Source organism: Chlamydotis macqueenii, chromosome 16, assembly GCF_036417535.1.
Source record: "Chlamydotis macqueenii isolate bChlMac1 chromosome 16, bChlMac1.mat, whole genome shotgun sequence".
Lineage (NCBI taxonomy): Eukaryota > Metazoa > Chordata > Aves > Otidiformes > Otididae > Chlamydotis > Chlamydotis macqueenii.
Window position 1 is genome coordinate 7423858 of NC_141571.1, and position 18899 is coordinate 7442756.

An 18899-nucleotide genomic window follows, 5' to 3' on the forward strand; every position below is an offset into this window, starting at 1 on the left:
TTCCACTCTTTTTTACAGGTAAAGAATAAAATGACAAAGGAGCAATACATTAAAATGAATCGAGGAATCAATGACAGTAAAGACCTGCCAGTGGAGTATTTATCCACAATCTATGAAGAAATAGAAGGAAAGAAAATTGCAATGAAAGAGACAAAAGAATATGCAATTACCACCAAGTGTAGTAAACCAAGTAAGAAGGAACTAGAAACTGGAAAGACTACAGTGCTCTTGAACTATTGCAGTAACTTTCAGGATGGCATAGTGGAGTTCAGACTCCTTTTTGAAAACATCTGTGCACAATACATAAATTACATTTAGAATGGCTAACATAGATATTTGGAGTGAGACTGGCTCAGTTCTTACTTAATACTGCTGCTTCTGTGATGGAAACATAGCTGTGTAAGTGCATCTTGCACCATTGCAGAGGCACTGGAAAGTAGATTTGGGGTAGTTTTGGAACAGAAGTGTGAGGGGAAAGTGGTAGAATAACTGAAAGCAGCACTTAATTTGCAATTTAACGTTTGTTGTTTTGGTTTGTTTTTTTTTTTTTATGTGCTAGATAACAAGTGAGGATTTGGTTTGGGTTGGGTTGGTTTTTTTGTCTCCCTGTCAGTAGCATGTCTTAGTTCAGAGGCTGGTAAGTGCCACAGTCCTTGTGATAATAATTGAAAAAGAGAGAGATCAGAGAGTTTGTCATGATCTCTTGTAACCTGTCCTCATCTAGATCAAATGAGGACTTCTGTGTCTACTGCACACTAGAAACCAGTGTCCCCAGCTGTACTCTACTTTTACTTAGAATAGCTGGTATTAATTTAATTCAAATTAGCGAATTCTGAATTTTCAGCACAGTGGTTTTCTCAGTGTTATCTATGCTATTTGCAAGTTTCCTAGACCACAATAGGAATGAAATTGACTTACTTGAAAAATTTAAGTTGCAAACTTTAGTATAAGGATGAAGAAACACTAAGTTATTAATTTATTTATCAAGTTGATGAGGGTTAGATTTTTTTTCTGAGGATGTCGCCCTAAGATGATGAAGGATTTTCCATCTAGTTTTACAGGCAGAGTGACTTAAAGTATGACTCTCTGAGTTCCAATGATTAGGTCATAACATGTGGCATATAATATAGGGCTGACTTAGTTATTTTGTATGGAATAAAGTCTTAAGTTAGGGTGTGGGTTTTAGTACTGGAGTTCCTTTCTTGCAACCTACGACAACCTCCTGAATTCTAATGTTATGGAAGATTTTTATCTTTAGATTTCATTTGCAGTACCTATATTTAACCTTTTGTGATGGTCAACATGAAGACATGGAACATGGTCTTCTAAAAAGAAACCAATGCAACTGGATGGTATTCTCCTTAGGTGTAGCTAATGAGAAGCAGCGGAGGTTGTTGTACAACTTGGAGATGGAACAAATGGCTAAAACAGCTAAAGCCCTCATGGAGGCCGTGAGCCATGCAAAGGCTCCTTTTACTAGCGCCACTCATCTGGATCATGTCAGACCCATGTTCAAAGTGAGTGTGAAGTTCTCCTTTTATCTTTATTGTTAAGAGTTTTAAGCATGGAGAAGAGTGGAAAATTACTCTGGAGAGTTAGGTGGACTCTTTGGATGTATTTAGTTTCAGTTACCTAGTGTTTTGAGCTCAAATCGTAATAGACTTCTGAACTTAGTTTCTTTCTTTCTTTAGCTTGTATGGACTCCATTACTGGCAGCTTACAGTGTTGGCTTGCAGAACTGTGATGACACAGAAGTTGCATCCCTTTGTTTGGAAGGAATACGATGTGCCATTAGAATAGCCTGTATCTTTGGAATGCAGGTTTGTATAAGACTTAGCACGGGGCTTGCAAAGGGCTGCGTAGGCTCTGGGAGGGGGATGAAGAGTTACAAACAACATAGACACAGAAAATTAAGCATTTCATCTACTTTCTTGAAATGGTAAAATAAAATATTACCGTCTCATCTTAGTTTGTTTTAAGATCTTGATATCGTCAAGCTTTTCTTCAACTCTGGTTTCCTTTTATTGCTGAGTCTTCCATTAACAACACTTGCTAACTTGCCTCCTACTCTCCTTCAGCTGGAAAGTGCTCTAATAGTGCCAGCTGTATATAGAAGGAAAATTTTTTAGACATACTGGACAAGTAGCTTTCTATAGCTCTTCAGGGACTTTATTATGATGCTTGTTTCTCTGTCTTGTAGCTTGAACGAGATGCATATGTACAAGCCCTTGCTCGTTTTTCCTTGTTGACTGCCAGTTCCAGTATTACAGAAATGAAACAGAAGAACATAGATACCATTAAGACACTTATTACAGTCGCTCACACAGATGGCAACTATCTTGGGAACTCTTGGCATGAGGTAAAACCTTGATTAGTTTAAATAGTGCAACTGCATTGTCATCTGAAAACTTCCAGGGTTTTGTTCTGCTACTTTCAGTCTTTAGTAACTGCATTAGCTCCCAGCATATGTCAGAGCTCTGTTTAAAATGTGGATGCAAGTGCATTGTTTTCTTAGTGGTTTTATATATATGAGTTTGTGTATGAGTGTATATATATAAAATAATGCACTACCTTTTTTTGGCAGACCCTATGGATACTGTACGACCAATATTGTAATTTTTGTAGGTGTTTTTGGTAGGGAATTAAAACCATATTAAAATCTCATTGGACTTTTCAGAATTATGCACAGAAAGCATTACATTCTTGTTCACGTAAACAAAAATATTCTGGCTCACAGATCCAGACCTGTCTGCGCAGGGTTTGGTAACATTTATACCATGATCACATGAAGAATTAGGGCTAAAATAACTTGGTGGGCGATAGGTAAGGATAAGCTATCGGATTCAAATGTATTTTCTTAAAGCATATTTTCCAGGAGCTCTTTAATCAGATTAAATCTGTGCTGCTGTTAAAAGGACATTCCTGCTGCATTATGTTCTCTGGCGATAGTCTTTGGCTGCATGATAATATGAGACAAAAGGTTCTCTAGCTGATAAATTACTTGGACCTGGTTTACAGCATACCATCACACATGCTTCTTGCCAGTCCAAGGGATGTTGCAGGGGAGTAAGAAAGAAGAGATAATGAATTTTGTGCTGTTGGCAAGGCACAGTTTTGACATTTTCACTGTCTGCGTTGGAGTGTCGTTACTCAGAGTGGTAGCTGCAGTAATTCAGTCTTTTAATCTCTCTGAGACAATGAACTCTCTAGAAGATCAACTCCAAGTTGTTTCTAGTTTTGAAGGTTGATGCTGTGAGATGTAATAAAAAGGTTTCCTCTAGTAGTTAAAAATCCAAGCTAGACTTTTGAGTGCTGTTTATTTTTTCTCATACTGGAATGATTCATGGCAGCTGGTGATCTTGAATGAATCACTGAACTTTTATTTCCAGTTGTATTGGTAATGTTTCAGCTACATCAAAACTGTTACTGTTGTCAAAGTTGTTTTAAAGGTTAGAGAACCTAAGAAGGTTATAAATATTAAATATAAATATATGTTAGGAATGAAAGTATAGTGGTGTGCAGAAACACAATGTTTAAATATCTTTTCTTTCTAGATCTTGAAATGTATTAGCCAGCTGGAACTAGCACAACTTATAGGAACTGGAGTGAAAACTCGGTACTTATCTGGATCTGGGCGTGAAAGGGAAGGAAGCATAAAAGGCTACGCATCTGGAGGGGAAGAGTTTATGGGCCTGGGATTAGGTGAGATTAATAATCTTGGACTTCACAAAGATGCACATATAAGTGAAGTATAATGGCTAAGAAAGCTCAATGTTTAAGATGTATTGGATTAATGAAACTTTAAAAAATGGAACCTTATATTTCAAGATGTATTAGTAATTACCAGATACGTTCTAACTTTGTAATTGGGTTAAGCTATTTAACAAAACTACTCCGGATTTATTTGCTGGAAGATGTTGTCAAAACTGTTTTTCCATGCTTATTAAGTCATGGTTTTGTTACCAGTTATCAGTTCTTTCTTCTTCTTTTAATAGTAAAAACATAAGCCATTTATCTTTAGGAACTAATAGATGTTTCAGTGATCAATAATTAGTTTTCCAAAGGAATTTCGTATCTCTGCATGTTGGGCTTGCTGTTCCAGTTCCTATTGTTCCTGAATTATGTGCAAGAAACAAACCTTAGATTTTAAGCTGTAAATTAGAGAGACAAGGCAAGTTGTCTTAATCTTTGGAAAACCATCAGGGAAACCTTTTAATTTGAAAATGCTATACATGATAATTATGCTGAATATAACAGAACTGTGCCCAGCATTAACTACTTGTATCTGACTTAGAGTTAATATTTTAAAATAATATTTTATCATTTCCAGTTTTTATTAAGTTAAGATGGTGTACTGTTAATCCACATGATGGTCAAAACGCAATACCTTAAGGGGGGAAAAAGCATACTACTTACTGGATATTGAATTTTGTAATAATCTGGCAAGGGCACAGTCTGCTCAATGTAAATTACAAGCTCATTGGAAGCAGTAGTCACTTGTCTTGTCTACTTGTATAAAGTTGGGGTTAATATAAAGTCATGATTTCATGATGCTAAATACTGGTTTTTCATGGCTTTTGTTGCAGGTAACCTTGTTGGAAGTGGAGCTGATAAACGGCATATGGCGAGCATTCAAGAGTCTGTGGGAGAGACCAGTTCACAGAGTGTAGTGGTAGCGGTAGACAGGTACTGAGAATATAATCTCTTTCTGGGGAAAAAGTGAGCTGAAGTTACTGACCATCCTCACGTTATTTGCAGACTCTTGACAGGGACTTTTGTTCTTGAAGCCTATTTCTGCCTTCAAGACATGTAAAGCCTATTTCACGCTTTCTCTGGACCCAATAAGTTTTTCCTTTAGACATGTAATACTCACAAAAGACACTGTCATTAAATAGCAGTGTAACTAATGTAGTGTATTGTGAGATTGTGAGAAGGGGTACTGTGTGTACGCGTGTGTTTTTATGCCTTTTCTTTGGAGTAAGCCAGTGAAGACCAGAATTAGGTTGATATTACAGTATTTAGCTATTTTGTATATATCTGTCTGATAATTGTCGCTAACTTATGTGTCTGTATTCTGTATATTTGCGGTTCTTTTTTCTTTTTTTTTTTTTTTCCCCTTTTTTTCTTTGATTTAGCCTGGACAGGACAGGTATCTGAAATGAATAAATGCCCTTATTCTACTAAATCATGCAACTTCATTTGGGTTTGTGAACCCCAGTATTTCAGCATTTCTTTAGTTGCTATTGTTCATCTCTTCATTTGTTAGTCACTGCATTCTTGCCAAAATCATTATTTTTCTGGTCTGTGCTTCTGAAGTGTTATCTAAAGACATGCTTCTATCATGAACCATGTGTTGGAAGGGGACTTTTTCTATAACTATTGAAACTGTTGGGCAAGTCTGTAGGATCATACATTCAGACTTGTGGTATCTATTGCAACATAAATGTGTCTATTACAATATCAAAGTCTTAAAAGATTTGGGAACACTTGCCACTTATCAGTGTTATGTATGAACCATGATCAGTGGTCTGAAGTCCTCTCAAGACTCTGAACAGCTGAAGGGGAAGAAGGGACAACAGTGCATCCATAGTCTTTCTGCTATCTGTTTTGATGGCCATAATTTATAGTATTTTTGAACCATATAAAGATCAAGCAGGTGGCTGGCATCCAGTGAAGTCTTGCAGCAAAGCTTTCTTAATGCCTTTTTATTTTCCCGACGAAGTTTAACATACTGTCACCCAATGAGTCTTCCAGCACTACTTGCCCTGGATAAAAATGTGAGCCTGTGCCTATTTCCTACAGTGGGGAAGGAGTGTAGGAGACTGTGACTTGCAGCAGAGAAGAGCATGCTTAGACTAAGAGAAAAATATGAACTGCTGCCAAGGAGTAAGAATAAAACAGCTGCAGAGTTCATGGCATGGAGGATTGTAAAGTACCTTTTGTAGATGTGCTGACATTTGCCTACAGCATTAAGATGTGATTAACTCTTGTAGATGTGCAGCTAAAACTGTAACTCACTTATTTCTTCCACAGGATATTTACAGGATCAACTAGGCTGGATGGAAATGCAATAGGTATGTATGCTGACCATTTGGCGGGTTACAGGAACTCTTATAATGTAACATCCTGAACTTACAGTAGTGTGTTTTAATATTCAGTTGACTTTGTCCGATGGCTGTGTGCTGTTTCCATGGATGAGCTGGCATCCCCACACCATCCACGCATGTTCAGCCTGCAGAAGATAGTGGAGATATCGTATTACAACATGAATCGCATTAGGCTGCAGTGGTCAAGGATTTGGCATGTGATTGGAGATCACTTCAATAAGGTATTTTTAAAAATCAAGTTACAGAACACACATGAATAGTGGGACTTCTTTAATCAGCTTTTTCCTTTTATGTTCTTAGTGGTGTAGATTATGATATTAAAAAAAAAAAACTAAATGCCTAAAGCAGATACCTGTTCAAAAATCTAAAGTAGATAAACAGAAATTGAAATGTTTGAGAATGATCTGTAATGATTTCACTGTGTTATATTGTATTTGTAATTTTTCTGTATGCCGTAGTCTTAGCTTTCTGATCAAATGCCAAGTTAGTTTTCCTCTAAAATATGTTGAGATGATCCTGGAACAACAAAGTTATTTTCCTTAGGAAACTGGTCCATGTTAAAAAAAAAAAAACAAAACAAAACAAAAAAAAACAAAAAAAACCAAAACCAAAAAAAACTCCCCCCAGTAATTTATTTTTTTTTAGTGACTAGCTGACTATTATAGTTCTGCACTTGTTGCATACAAAATCCGTGGGTCTGTGTAGTTGGATCAAATGACTGAGAAGGCCCTTTCCGAAAGTAACCCTCCATCTCCTAAATATCTGAAAACCAGAATGTGCTAGTGATTTTTAGTGGACTGACATGAAACTTGAATGATGAATTTGTTAGTCATGTAAGTAATATCTTAGCTGGTTTGTGTTTGAAAATGTGCTTTTCTTCTAGGTTGGATGTAACCCTAATGAAGATGTCGCCATCTTTGCAGTAGACTCATTAAGGCAGCTGTCAATGAAATTTCTTGAGAAGGGAGAGTTAGCCAACTTCCGATTCCAGAAAGACTTCCTAAGGCCTTTTGAGCATATTATGAAGAAAAACAGGTGTGATGCACTGCAATTTTCATTAGCTTGCTTTAGTCCTATTGAAAGATGTTACTTGGTGTGGGTTAGATTGATGTGTAACTGGAAGTGGCACAGTTACTTTGTGCCAGTGTAAAATTGTGCCACTTGTCTGGCTTTCCTTTTCTAATTTTTTTTTTTTTTTTTTTTTTAATTAAGATCTCCAACTATTCGGGACATGGTAATACGCTGTATTGCTCAGATGGTGAACTCTCAAGCTGGTAATATTCGTTCAGGCTGGAAGAATATCTTTGCAGTCTTTCATCAAGCAGCATCAGACCATGATGGGAATATTGTGGAGTTGGCCTTTCAAACTACAGCACACATAGTTAGTAAGTAATGCCTGGCAGATGTGAGTACTCAAATTAGCTTAGCTGCTGTGATTCTGCTTTAAAAGGCCCATCTGAATAAGACTTCTGTATTTCCAGGTAAATAAACACAAGATCCTGCAGCCAGACTGTTTTAACTCTGCAGCTAGGTCTTACCTGTTAAGTCTCCTGATTGCTATGGACAGGGAAAACTAGATATAGGTATCCTGGTATAGAAGTTTGGAATAGATTCTGTAAGTTTGTATGTTGCCCCACTTGTCACAGTAAGTTGTTTTGGATTAAGGAACACATTTCACAGACTTCCATGCTGATTCAGTATCGTGTGATGGGGATCATAAAGGTTGTGATGATGATATGTGACTGCTTGCAGAGTTCAGTTCATACAGCCCACCTGCTCCAGAAGTTTATTTGATCAACATACTCCTGCCACTTTCAAAGGAAGACAACCAAGTCAAACATTCTTGAAATGGACCTTCAATATTGATCGTAACTTTCTTAAATGTCCTGAAACTACCTTCTTTCCATTAAGTGGCATGGGGAAAAAGACCTATAAATAGTATTAATAAATGCAAATAGAAACAAAACTTTTTTTTTTTGCTAACTTGAATTGCATAAATCTTGGGAGTTGTAGTTTACTCAAAAGCTTGTACGTGATGGATTTGTTTTGTGTTTAATCTGACCCTTAAGTCTGAAATCTAACTACTTTTTCCTCTGTTGCTACAGAGGAAAAATAATATAATTATAGGCTTAGATGATTTAGGTAACTTCATTTGCAGCAGGAAAGCTAACATCAAGCTTTACTTCTATTATTGCTCAAAATATTTTGAGAGCTTTGGGTTGCATAGGCTGCGGGAAGAAACTGCGCCATATAAGCAGCCATGAAATAATCCTAGATTATAAAATTGGTAATTATCCAACCTGAGAAAACATGATGCTGACAAATTTGGGTGGCGGGGTGGGATGGGGAAGAATACAAGGGAAGACGGAGAACCGTATTTATTTTAGAAGATCCGGTTCTTCCATGTTTGTCCGTTCAGTAGTGCTATACCTGACAGGTATAGCACTGGCTGACATCTGTAGATCAATGACAGTTTATCTATGGAGTTCAATATCAGTAAACTTTAAAAACTGTGTGTGTTTGTTCTTCACAGCAAATATTTTTCAACAGCACTTTCCAGCAGCAATTGACTCATTTCAGGATGCAGTAAAATGTCTTTCTGAGTTTGCCTGTAATGTTGCATTTCCGGACACCAGCATGGAAGCTATTAGACTTATTCGGTATTGTGCAAAATATGTTTCAGAAAGACCACAGGTATTTTCTTCTAATTTTTACCCTTGTGCATTCTTACACTAGTCTCAGTTTAACAGTAGAAGATAATTTTGTAACTAAGAAAGAGATTTCAGACTCAAACTTCAATTTCCCAGCAGCGTTTGTATTAAAAGCTTATTCAGAATTAGAGTTATCTTGGTATTGTGTAAGCAATAAACTAGGACTAGTTAAAAATCTTTAATTCTCATCAGTCCGAATTGGAAATGACAGAATGAAGTAGTTGTTTCTTTTATAGTGTTAATATGACCTGGAAGACAATGCTTCTTGTTCTATGAGTCTGCTTATATCTAGTCAAATTGGTTAAAAACACACGTATTTTTCTACATCAGACTATTGTGTGAACACTTAATATAATAATCACTTTGCTGAAGAGAGCCTGGAGTTAGATTACAGATGCACGTTGTCATTGCAGTGTGTGCATGCTGTATCCAATAGGCCAGAAAGTGTAGAACTGGTTTCTGCTAAACTTAGATTTCCTTATTACCTGTATCAATAGAATTGTTGCTTGCCACTATTAAATTTGATTCCTAAAGTTCAAACCTCTGCAACTTGTAAAGCCTTTAGCAGGATTTAAGGAAAACAGATTTAAGTATTTATTTTCCATATTTTTTCCCCAGTATTTTCATAAATAGATATGTCTCAGATTTATACTTACATTTTACTGGATTTGAGTGTTACTGTAGAAACTAAGCTAACTTCTCAACTCTGTCTTTGCCACTAGTAATATTTAAACCTGTCAGAATTAAGGATTTTTGAGGGGTTTGTTTTTTTCTTTTTTTTCTGCCCATCTCCAAGGTATTAAGAGAATACACAAGTGATGACATGAATGTTGCTCCTGGGGACAGAGTATGGGTCAGAGGATGGTTTCCCATTTTATTTGAACTTTCTTGTATCATCAATCGATGCAAATTAGATGTTCGAACAAGGTAATAAAGCTTTTATTTTGGGGTTTTTTTGTTTTGTTTTTTAAATTCAGTTAGTGAAGAGATCACAGTATGCATTTTAATGTATTTTCCTTTACTTGTTTGGGTTTGTTTATAGAGGCTTAACAGTGATGTTTGAAATAATGAAGAGTTATGGCCATACCTTTGAAAAGCATTGGTGGCAAGATCTGTTCAGAATTGTGTTTCGGATTTTTGATAATATGAAACTCCCTGAACAACAAACAGAGGTAAAAGCAAAACAAAAAAATCTCAAAAGCAAGCAAATGTTAGAGTTGTTTTTTAAGAACTCAATCAAGGCAGCAGTTTGTATTGTTTGTCTTGTTAGTGTATTTCTACTCCATACTGCCCCAAACATAAGGATACATTTTCGTATTCTGTGTTATGTATGAAAATTGTCCTAGCATCCAGTGACCTATCTGTCTGTATATTTTCAAGGGGAATATGCACGCTTTGTGAAAATGTATAGTTTTCTGAACAGTATTCATGTGGCCAACTAAATGCTTCTGACAAGACATCTGCAGTAGTGAGGATTTTTAGTTTTATCTAAATTCTGCTCCTCTCCTCAGAGGCCACATCCTTTGTTGAATAGCCGTGTATAAACCAAGAGCTATCATCATAGAAAAACCCACGTAAAACCAAAAACTTTTTTGTTTTTTCTCTTAGAAATCTGAATGGATGACCACTACATGTAACCATGCACTTTATGCAATCTGTGATGTATTTACGCAATTTTATGAAGCTTTAAATGAGTTCCTTCTTCCTGACATACTTGCACAGTTACACTGGTGTGTAAAACAAGGTAGCTTATTTACTTGAACCTTTTGATTAATGTATTTTTAAATGCTCATTACTTAAGAAGGGGAAAGTTAACTGAATTTTGGAAGAATAAAAACTACCATTAGGACAATATGTTATATAATAGATGGATGTGGTATCTTAAACATTTGAGCATCATTCTATTTAATGTGTTCTTAATATGTTTATGGTGCTATTGTGACAGAGCAAAAGCTTTTAAAGACTTGTGCTAATCTTCTGCCAACAACCTTTCTCCAGTAGGTTGCATGGATAAAATACCTCATTTATTTACGCGCATATGTATATATATACACACACACACACGCATTCTGTTTTTTTCTTTTTTTTTTTTTTTTTTTTTTCCCTTAGCCCCCCCCCCCCACTTCCCAAAACCATCTCATACTTCTAGATATTACTTTCTAAAGAATATATTTTCTTTTGGGCTCCAACTCCTATGCCCGAAATCCTGCATATTGCTAGCATGCAATGTGGAGGAGCTACCTTGCAGGAAATCATAAGCTGCTAACTGGTGCTTTTCCTTCCTTTGGCTCACTGTATGCTTCCTTTCTGCTTCTCTCCTGTCCTTTGTCTCCTGTTTGGATTTCAATCTCACAAAGTCTATTTTCAAATACTATTTGTTATTCAGTAGGTTTCTAAGCTTGGTATTATTGTGATACACTTTATAAGTGGGCTTTGAGCTAAAATATGATGCATTTCACAATATCGGTGAAAATGTTTGATGCAGCAGTAATACAGAATGCTTAAATTTTCATTAATATTGTAGAAGGTGATAAATACGTAACATTTCTTTCACAGATAATGAGCAGTTGGCCCGATCAGGTACAAACTGCCTAGAAAACCTGGTAATACTAAATGGGCAGAAATTCAGCCCTGAAGTCTGGGGCCAGACATGCAATTGTATGTTAGAAATCTTCAGAACTACTATTCCTCATGTGTAAGTTCATAAATTTAATTCTAAGTGCATAAATTTAATTCTCATACCCAATTCCAAAGCAACAATATTTACTTTTTTTTTTTTTAACCCCCAAATTGAGAAGCTTGCTGACATGGAGGCCTGCAGGAATGGAGGAAGATTCAGCTGAAAAACACTTGGTAAGAGTTAATTCAGTGCAGCAAACTAACTTGAAAGGTTATGTGTTAGGTTAGCTTTCAAAATATTTTATTGTAGTAAATACACTTGACAACAAATACTGGAATGTATACTTAGTGTGTGTTTGGTGTCATTGTAAAATAAGATATAAAGAATGGATGCGGGAAGCCTTTGAACTGAAGAGTAGTAAAGTCATCTGAAAACTGATAGCTGGTTATGGTAGTTAGTATTTTGGATTGCTAGAATTGTTCTGCATTCTTTTATAGGATTTAGACCTAGATCACCAGTCTTTAAGCAGCATGGATAAAAATGCTTCAGAAAGAGGACAAAGTCAATTTTCAAATCCGACAGATGAGAGCTGGAAAGGTGGTCCTTATACAAGTAAGGAAAACATGCAAGTTCATCTAGTAAACTGTTGTAGCCTCTCTTTGCCTTCGTAGTCCTGTAGCAAAAGTCTTTTGGGCATTTAAACTTGGGGTGCATCTTTACAACTTGTGTTTATGCCTTGCAGAGACATTTTATCTTTATACTATAATTCACAGCATCACTAAATATCAAAATGCTAATGGTGGTGTTTTGCTAGCCTGTTGTAAGTGAATTGTTGTAAGTGCCTTCTGAAACTTGTGTTACTCCATTTCATTAGACCAGAAACTATTTGCTGGCCTCCTTATAAAGTGTGTGGTACAGCTGGAGTTGATACAGACCATTGATAATATAGTGTTCTATCCAGCAACAAGCAAGAAGGAAGATGCTGAGCACATGGCTGCAGCTCAGGTACTATCAGACTTACTTATAATGTTGTTGTCGCAATGAAGTACAAAGCCTATCAAATGCTCTGAAGTGTGCTCATAAAATATATAGTCTCCTTTTTCTAACTCTCAGCACTACCCTGAATGCGTGTGTCATTACTCTTAAGCTGTGATTTTTTTTTAACCTTTTTTTTACTGCTTCCAATGTTTCCTGACAGTTTGCCTTTTGAATTATTATAATTATATTACCATTATTTTTGTTATAATAGATTGTCACTGGTTTTGTAATGAATACATACTCACAAAGAATATTTTTTCTTTGTTTGTCTTGGGGAGGGCATTCTCTTCTGTTGTTTAGCCTGAGTGTCTTCGTTTAGCTACAGCTGAGGCTGCTCAGCTTCTAGGCGTTCACATAGGACTAGATGTAGAAGTTGAAATACTGACCAATTTTAATGAGATTTGACATTAGTCCAAGATGGGGAATTTCTACATTGTACAACATTTAAACTTGCACTACTTTTGTGGTTCATTTTGATGTTTTTCAGAATTCAGCAGACCTACTTAGTCAGCTCCTAGGGGAGTGGAAGCGTTCAATATGGAATTGCTATGACTTTGTTATGCTTTGATAAGGGAGGTTCTTCCCTTGTTGTGCTTGAATTTTTTTTTTCTTATGAAAAACTAGAATAGATTGTAACTTCTCTCTTCTCAAAATATGATACTGAAAAGGATACAACTCTGATATTTGACAGGACCATTCTGCTGTAGTGTATTGCACAAATATTTCCCTTGTACCTAAAAATGCAATCTGGAGTTAGTGGTACATGATCTGTGAAGTATCAAAGTTTCTTAAGCTTATATAAAAATAATTTTACTGATACTCTTTTCTCTCTCTCTCTCTCTCTGTGTGTCTCTTTTGTTTAGCGAGATGCATTGGATGCAGATATCCACATTGACACAGAAGACCAAGGAATGTATAAATACATGTCCTCACACCACCTCTTCAAGTTACTAGATTGTCTGCAAGAGTCTCATTCATTTTCAAAAGCCTTTAATTCAAATTATGAACAGCGAACTGTGTTATGGAGAGCAGGTGAAGCTTTTATTTCTAGTTTGATGAAAATACTGAACTCCATTTTTAACTTTAGCTATCAAGATACAAAAGCATACCATTGCAATAATCTCTACAGTTAATCTGACAGTGTTGCGTGCTTTTATTACTTGTCTCCTTCCTGATGACTTGAATAATTGTTTGCTTTTTGATTAAAGTAGAGCTACGCAGTTTGTACTGCTGTAGTTAAATATCTTTACAAAAAGAGATTAAATCTCAGTCAAAATGAAGGGGGAAATACTATCCAGATAAGAAATCATTGCTGTTCACTAGTGAAGGTATTGTTGATAAAATTTACCTCTGGGCTGGTAACTACAAATGTGGATGTTCCCTCCCTCCCTATGTGTAACTGATTTCTAGGGTTCAAAGGTAAATCAAAACCCAACCTCTTAAAACAAGAGACCAGCAGCTTGGCTTGTTGCTTGAGAATACTCTTTCGAATGTATGTGGATGAAAACCGCCGAGATTCCTGGGATGCTATACAACAACGACTGCTTAGGTAAGAGCATCAGCTTCGTTCTGGTGTGTTCTGTTTTCAACCAGTATGGTGCTGCATCCTTGGATACAAATGTTCTGTTTTAAGTTGCTCAGCAGAGAGTGCAAAGTATATGAAGATACAGATCTAGATATATGACCACTCTATTAAAAGTTAATTTAGCAATAAGGAAGCAATCTAATTAGAGTAAATGAAGCACCTTATCGCCTGACATAAGCTTTTCTTTACAGAAGTGGTGGTGTATGAATACTTTTCACATCTGAGTACAGAATGATATTCAGAGGTATAATAGGATACAGTAATCTGCAGTATAAGCTGCTGTATACCTGGAACATAAATAAACCAAGAAAATTATGCTAAATAAATATGAAAAGGTATTGTGGTCCCATGCATTTGAAAAGTGAGTTGTTGGTACACAAAAGTTCAGAGAACTAATCTCTAATCAAACGTAAAGAACTCTTAAACTTGCTATTGGCATTAATGCAGTGGATTTCAGTAGAATTCTGATTTGTCAGCATCTATGGAAATATTAGTCTCTTCAGTGTGTTAAAGAGGAGGTTCCATTCCTTCCTTAATTCAATAGCACCCCAAAAAAGCCATAGTAAGTGGTAAAGTTTGTACCTGGTGCTAACAGTCTACAGCAAGCATGAAAAATTTATAAACACAATAGTAATCCATCTTTAATCTGTGATGCTGAGCTCTGCAGATCTTTATTAAAGCAGTCTAAGTTTGGAGGGAGAGGAGAGCTCTCTCATGTTACTGTTGCCTAAGCTGTCCCAGTGTAAGGATCAGGAGTTAATGTTTGCAGGCTGAAGGTGTCAGCCCTTTAATTACAGAATATTTATGAGGAAAATCAGACTCTTCCACCTCTGCTTTCATGGTTCTTTGTTGACATGTAAACTATTTCAGTTATCTGTACCAACTAGTGTAACAGAAAAATAACAGAGACAAATCTGTGTAATTAAAGTTGTTGCATGTGATTGAAAACTTCCCTGTGAAAATGCATCTTCCTTAAAAACTAAATACACTATGAGAGGACAAACAATGCATGTTATAAAAAAAATCTTTGTGGGTTTTCTTTATGGCTTGCCTGACCTGTGTCATCTCTTTAGTGTATGCAGTGAAGCCCTGGCATATTTTATTACCGTGAACTCAGAAAGCCACAGAGAAGCTTGGACCAATCTCCTGCTGTTGCTTTTAACAAAAACACTAAAAATCAGTGATGAAAAGGTAAGAAAAGGCTGCAAGTCATGTCTGCTTGCATTCAGGTATTTCTTTCATTTCTGCTTCTGTGGAATTCAGTCTTTATTATCATCCATATTGCAAGGCAGCTAGTTTGCTTACTCACATAGCCTGTACTCTCCTTGAAATAAAGCAATCATTACAGCTCCATTTTTTTGCAAGCATTCTGCATTGTAAAAATCAGACTACATCCTGAAACCCACAGTTGCATAGAAATACTGATAGAATTACTGCAGAGCTCTCATATAAAAGCGCAATGAGTGTACAATAAAGAATGGGCTAGTGCTGTATTACAGCTGCATGTGAATAGTAGAGGTAAATTTCAAATTTCACCACTGTAAAATTGGAACTCTGATTCCTTGATGGCTAAAATAGTGATGGCTAAAATAATTTTCGTGATCTTGGCCCTTTTGAGAAAAAGATGAATGCAGATATTCACTGCATCAGGACATGCAGAGAAACTTCTGAAAGTTGCTTGCTTTTTTTTTTTTTTAATCTTTCCAATAGTTTTGAACTTCATCTTGTTTTAGACTGTATTTCTTTTCCTGCTGCATTTTTTTTTCTGTATTGCAAAGTGTGTTATTTCACTTCACTCTAGTGTAGTATGGAATATTTTATTGCAATTTACCAATATTTTAAGAAATTGGTAGTAGTGGTACCTTAGCTTCTTCATGTAGCAGCAATTCAGTGATGTCCCTGTGGTTATGTATGGTGTGTTGTGAGAGTAGTTGTAACTCATTGTAGATAAAATGGTGACTTGACCATTCCTTAGTACACAACCCCAGTATCTTTTTATTATAAAAGTTCTGTGGTGGAAGTGTTCCATCAGCTTTCACTGTAACTAATACTGAGCATTATTAGGGAAGTAATAGAGGACAAAACAAATTTCTTGTTGTGTAAATTCATGACAGATTTGCATCTTGAATACTGTTTGCAGTTCTGATCCCTCATATCAAAAGGGGTGTAATGGAGTTGGAAAATGGTTGAGAGACTAACAGGAACAAGGTGTATAGACTGGGTCCCATATGTGGAGCTGTATGTAGGTTAGACTTCTACTCACTTATCTTTTATCCAGAAAAGAAATAACAATGAGAGGTGCATAAAGTCATTATTAGCACAAAGAGAGGGAAAGGACCTCCTGGAAGAGAGATGAATGAGTTTTGGAGATGGCAAGTCACTGAGACGGAGGGGGGAAAAAAAAACCCTAAACACATACATAGTGGAGATACTTCTTCACACCCAGTTTCAGCTGTAGAAGGCTTTGTTATATATTGTAGATGTTATCTTAAAGAGGCTGGAAAAGCAAAAACTCCCAAATTCACATCAGAGGGAGATGTTTTTACGAGTAGTCCTTGATACCACCTCTAGCCTGAAAAATCCCTGAGCCACAAAATAGTCTGACTATTTTAGGGAGGTAATGGCAAATGCATCCATCCCCTGTGTATGGTTTCCTGGAGGTATCTGCTAAGGCTTCTGCAGAAGACAGACACTGGGCTTGATGGCCCTTTGGCCATCCAGGGGGGCCTTTGATTGGGTGAGATCTTGCGTTTTAACAAGTTGATGTACCCATAAATGTGGAAAAACTCTGTGCTGTCCTATAGTAATAGAGAATAACATTCTTTTCTCATATCTTCTTTGATAGTTTAGGGCACATGCTTCAACGTATTATCCATACTTGTGTGAAATCATGCAGTTTGACCTGATTCCTGAGCTTCGAGCTGTGCTACGGAAGTTCTTCCTGCGTATAGGTGTTGTGTTCAAAATCTGCATAACAGAGGAGCAGATACGGACAACTGGGATGAACTTACCCTCATGGTAGCCCTGAGTAGGGTTGGTTACTTTAGCTTGTACATAAAGCTATATTCCAGAGATGGATTAAAGTGGATGGGAAAAAATGGGACCCTGGTGTATCAACACAGCAGCTAGTTACTCTTACCACACTGGTATTTGGGGAGGAGGAAAAAAAAATCCTGTTCTGTCCACCCTACAAAACTATCAGCAGTTTATTTAAATTATTGCTTACAGAGTAAATACAGTAGATGTAAAGTCTCTTTGTTTCAATGCTAGTCATCCTTATGATCAAGTCTGTCTCTTCTAGTCTTTTATCAATTGTTCAGTCTTGCATCCCAGCTAAATCTGATAAATCGGCTGGATTCTTCAATGGAAATTATGCCCCTTGGAAATAATGAATATGGTTGTATAGCCTTGTGATATTAGCACATGTGTTCATAATAAACTATACTGCAGTGGCTAATGACCACCTAAGATCATTCTGGGTTTTTCTTCGTGTGTACGTGACTAGACCAGGCAGGGTGTTACGGTTTTTTTTGAAGTGGACAGCCTGTAGGATATTTGGGGACAGGGTTTTCCTCCTGTTTAGCAAGTCATTTTTAAAACCTTTTTGAATATTGGTGCTTCATCTTCTGAGACTTATTTTTGTTTTTTATGGAAGGTTTTACATCAGGAGCACAAAATAGCATCTACTCTATTTAGCTTGTTAATCTTGAGTTAAATGCATTTAAAATAACCAAAACTTTTAAACTTTCCATTTACTTTCCATTTACATTGCCAGATCATGAACAGAGCATATGCATTAATATTAAAAACAAGGTTCAGAACAAACAGCCCTTGACTCTAATGTAGGTAGCAGTAACTGTGTCTGTTTAGCAAGAAGTACTGTCTTTAATATGTATCAGGTTCTGTCTCTCTTTACTGCAGACCTGCAACTTCTGATTTGTCTTTTTGTGCAAATGATTTTTGTTCTCAATTATTAGTTCCTGTTGTGATCTAAAAGAAAACTGAATTCCCAAGAAACTGCTCTAGCAAAATTAAAGTTGATTCATGTACTCTAAGAGTTACCAATATATTTCTAGTCTTTGAAGGTATCTGTGAAGCAAATGTGACTTAACAGTGCAGCTTTGCTGCTCTAAAGATTGTTCTTTCTTTCTTCAAAATGCATCAGTTTCCTGTGCCAAGTGTTTCCATGACAGAATACCAGTTTACAGCTGAAGCACTGCAGGACTGAGGGCTGTCCTTTGCACTAATTTTAATTTCAAGTTTTAAGACTTCTCTAAACTGGAAGAGTGTGGCAAAATGGGAGGAGAGGTTCCACTTCCTAAAGTAATGTAAACAGAGGTATTATACTAACTACTCTGCTATCCATAGTAGCAAACCTAAAATATAACAGTATTTAAAACAAAACAAAATCCAACCAAACAAAAAAAAAAAACCACCCTACAAAAAATAAACCCTCAAAACCCAACCAAAACAAAATGCAAAACAAAACCGGCAACGTATTTGAATGGTATCAAGTGTTAAACCTGTTATTTTGCTTTTTGAGTTTCCTGGTAGGGTGGGTGTAGTTGAGGTTGTCTTGGGATATTCCACTCTGAGTTGTTGGGATTTTTCTTCTTCTCTCTCTCTCTCTTTTTTTTTTTTTTGTTTTCTTCCAAAGGGTTCATATGGTGCTCTTCAGTATTGTTCTATATAAGCATTGTTTGGGAATAGTTTTACAGTCAATTTGTAGTGGTAAGGTTTTCACATTTTTATTTTTAACCAAAGAAAAATAAATTGTGTTTATGACTCTTGAACTTTTAAATGCCCGTAGACTAAATCTATACAGTAATATTTAGTAT

At 36.3% G+C, this 18899-nt stretch overlaps 1 protein-coding gene across 5 annotated transcripts in view; it reads left to right on the top strand.

Moving 5' to 3' along the window:
* Window positions 1-17534, top strand: part of ARFGEF2 (ARF guanine nucleotide exchange factor 2) — a 36061-nt gene extending 18527 nt beyond the window's left edge. For 4 of the 5 annotated variants that reach the window (XM_086760306.1, XM_086760303.1, XM_086760302.1 and 1 more), the window contains 22 exons: window positions 19-190; window positions 1366-1517; window positions 1692-1820; window positions 2201-2359; window positions 3555-3702; window positions 4587-4686; window positions 6034-6074; window positions 6159-6328; window positions 6991-7142; window positions 7320-7492; window positions 8641-8801; window positions 9615-9745; window positions 9861-9990; window positions 10427-10562; window positions 11375-11513; window positions 11617-11671; window positions 11936-12050; window positions 12313-12443; window positions 13340-13508; window positions 13887-14025; window positions 15135-15252; window positions 16907-17534. In XM_086760306.1, the coding sequence (XP_086616432.1) occupies window positions 19-190; window positions 1366-1517; window positions 1692-1820; window positions 2201-2359; window positions 3555-3702; window positions 4587-4686; window positions 6034-6074; window positions 6159-6328; window positions 6991-7142; window positions 7320-7492; window positions 8641-8801; window positions 9615-9745; window positions 9861-9990; window positions 10427-10562; window positions 11375-11513; window positions 11617-11671; window positions 11936-12050; window positions 12313-12443; window positions 13340-13508; window positions 13887-14025; window positions 15135-15252; window positions 16907-17083 (2997 nt within the window). In that variant the 3' untranslated portion in view covers window positions 17084-17534. Of the gene's footprint in view, window positions 1-18; window positions 191-1365; window positions 1518-1691; window positions 1821-2200; window positions 2360-3554; window positions 3703-4586; window positions 4687-6033; window positions 6075-6158; window positions 6329-6990; window positions 7143-7319; window positions 7493-8640; window positions 8802-9614; window positions 9746-9860; window positions 9991-10426; window positions 10563-11374; window positions 11514-11616; window positions 11672-11935; window positions 12051-12312; window positions 12444-13339; window positions 13509-13886; window positions 14026-14252; window positions 14446-15134; window positions 15253-16906 lie in introns of those variants that run through there. The other variant, XM_086760304.1, reaches the window with a different exon arrangement.
* Window positions 17535-18899: the final 1365 nt, after the last annotated feature.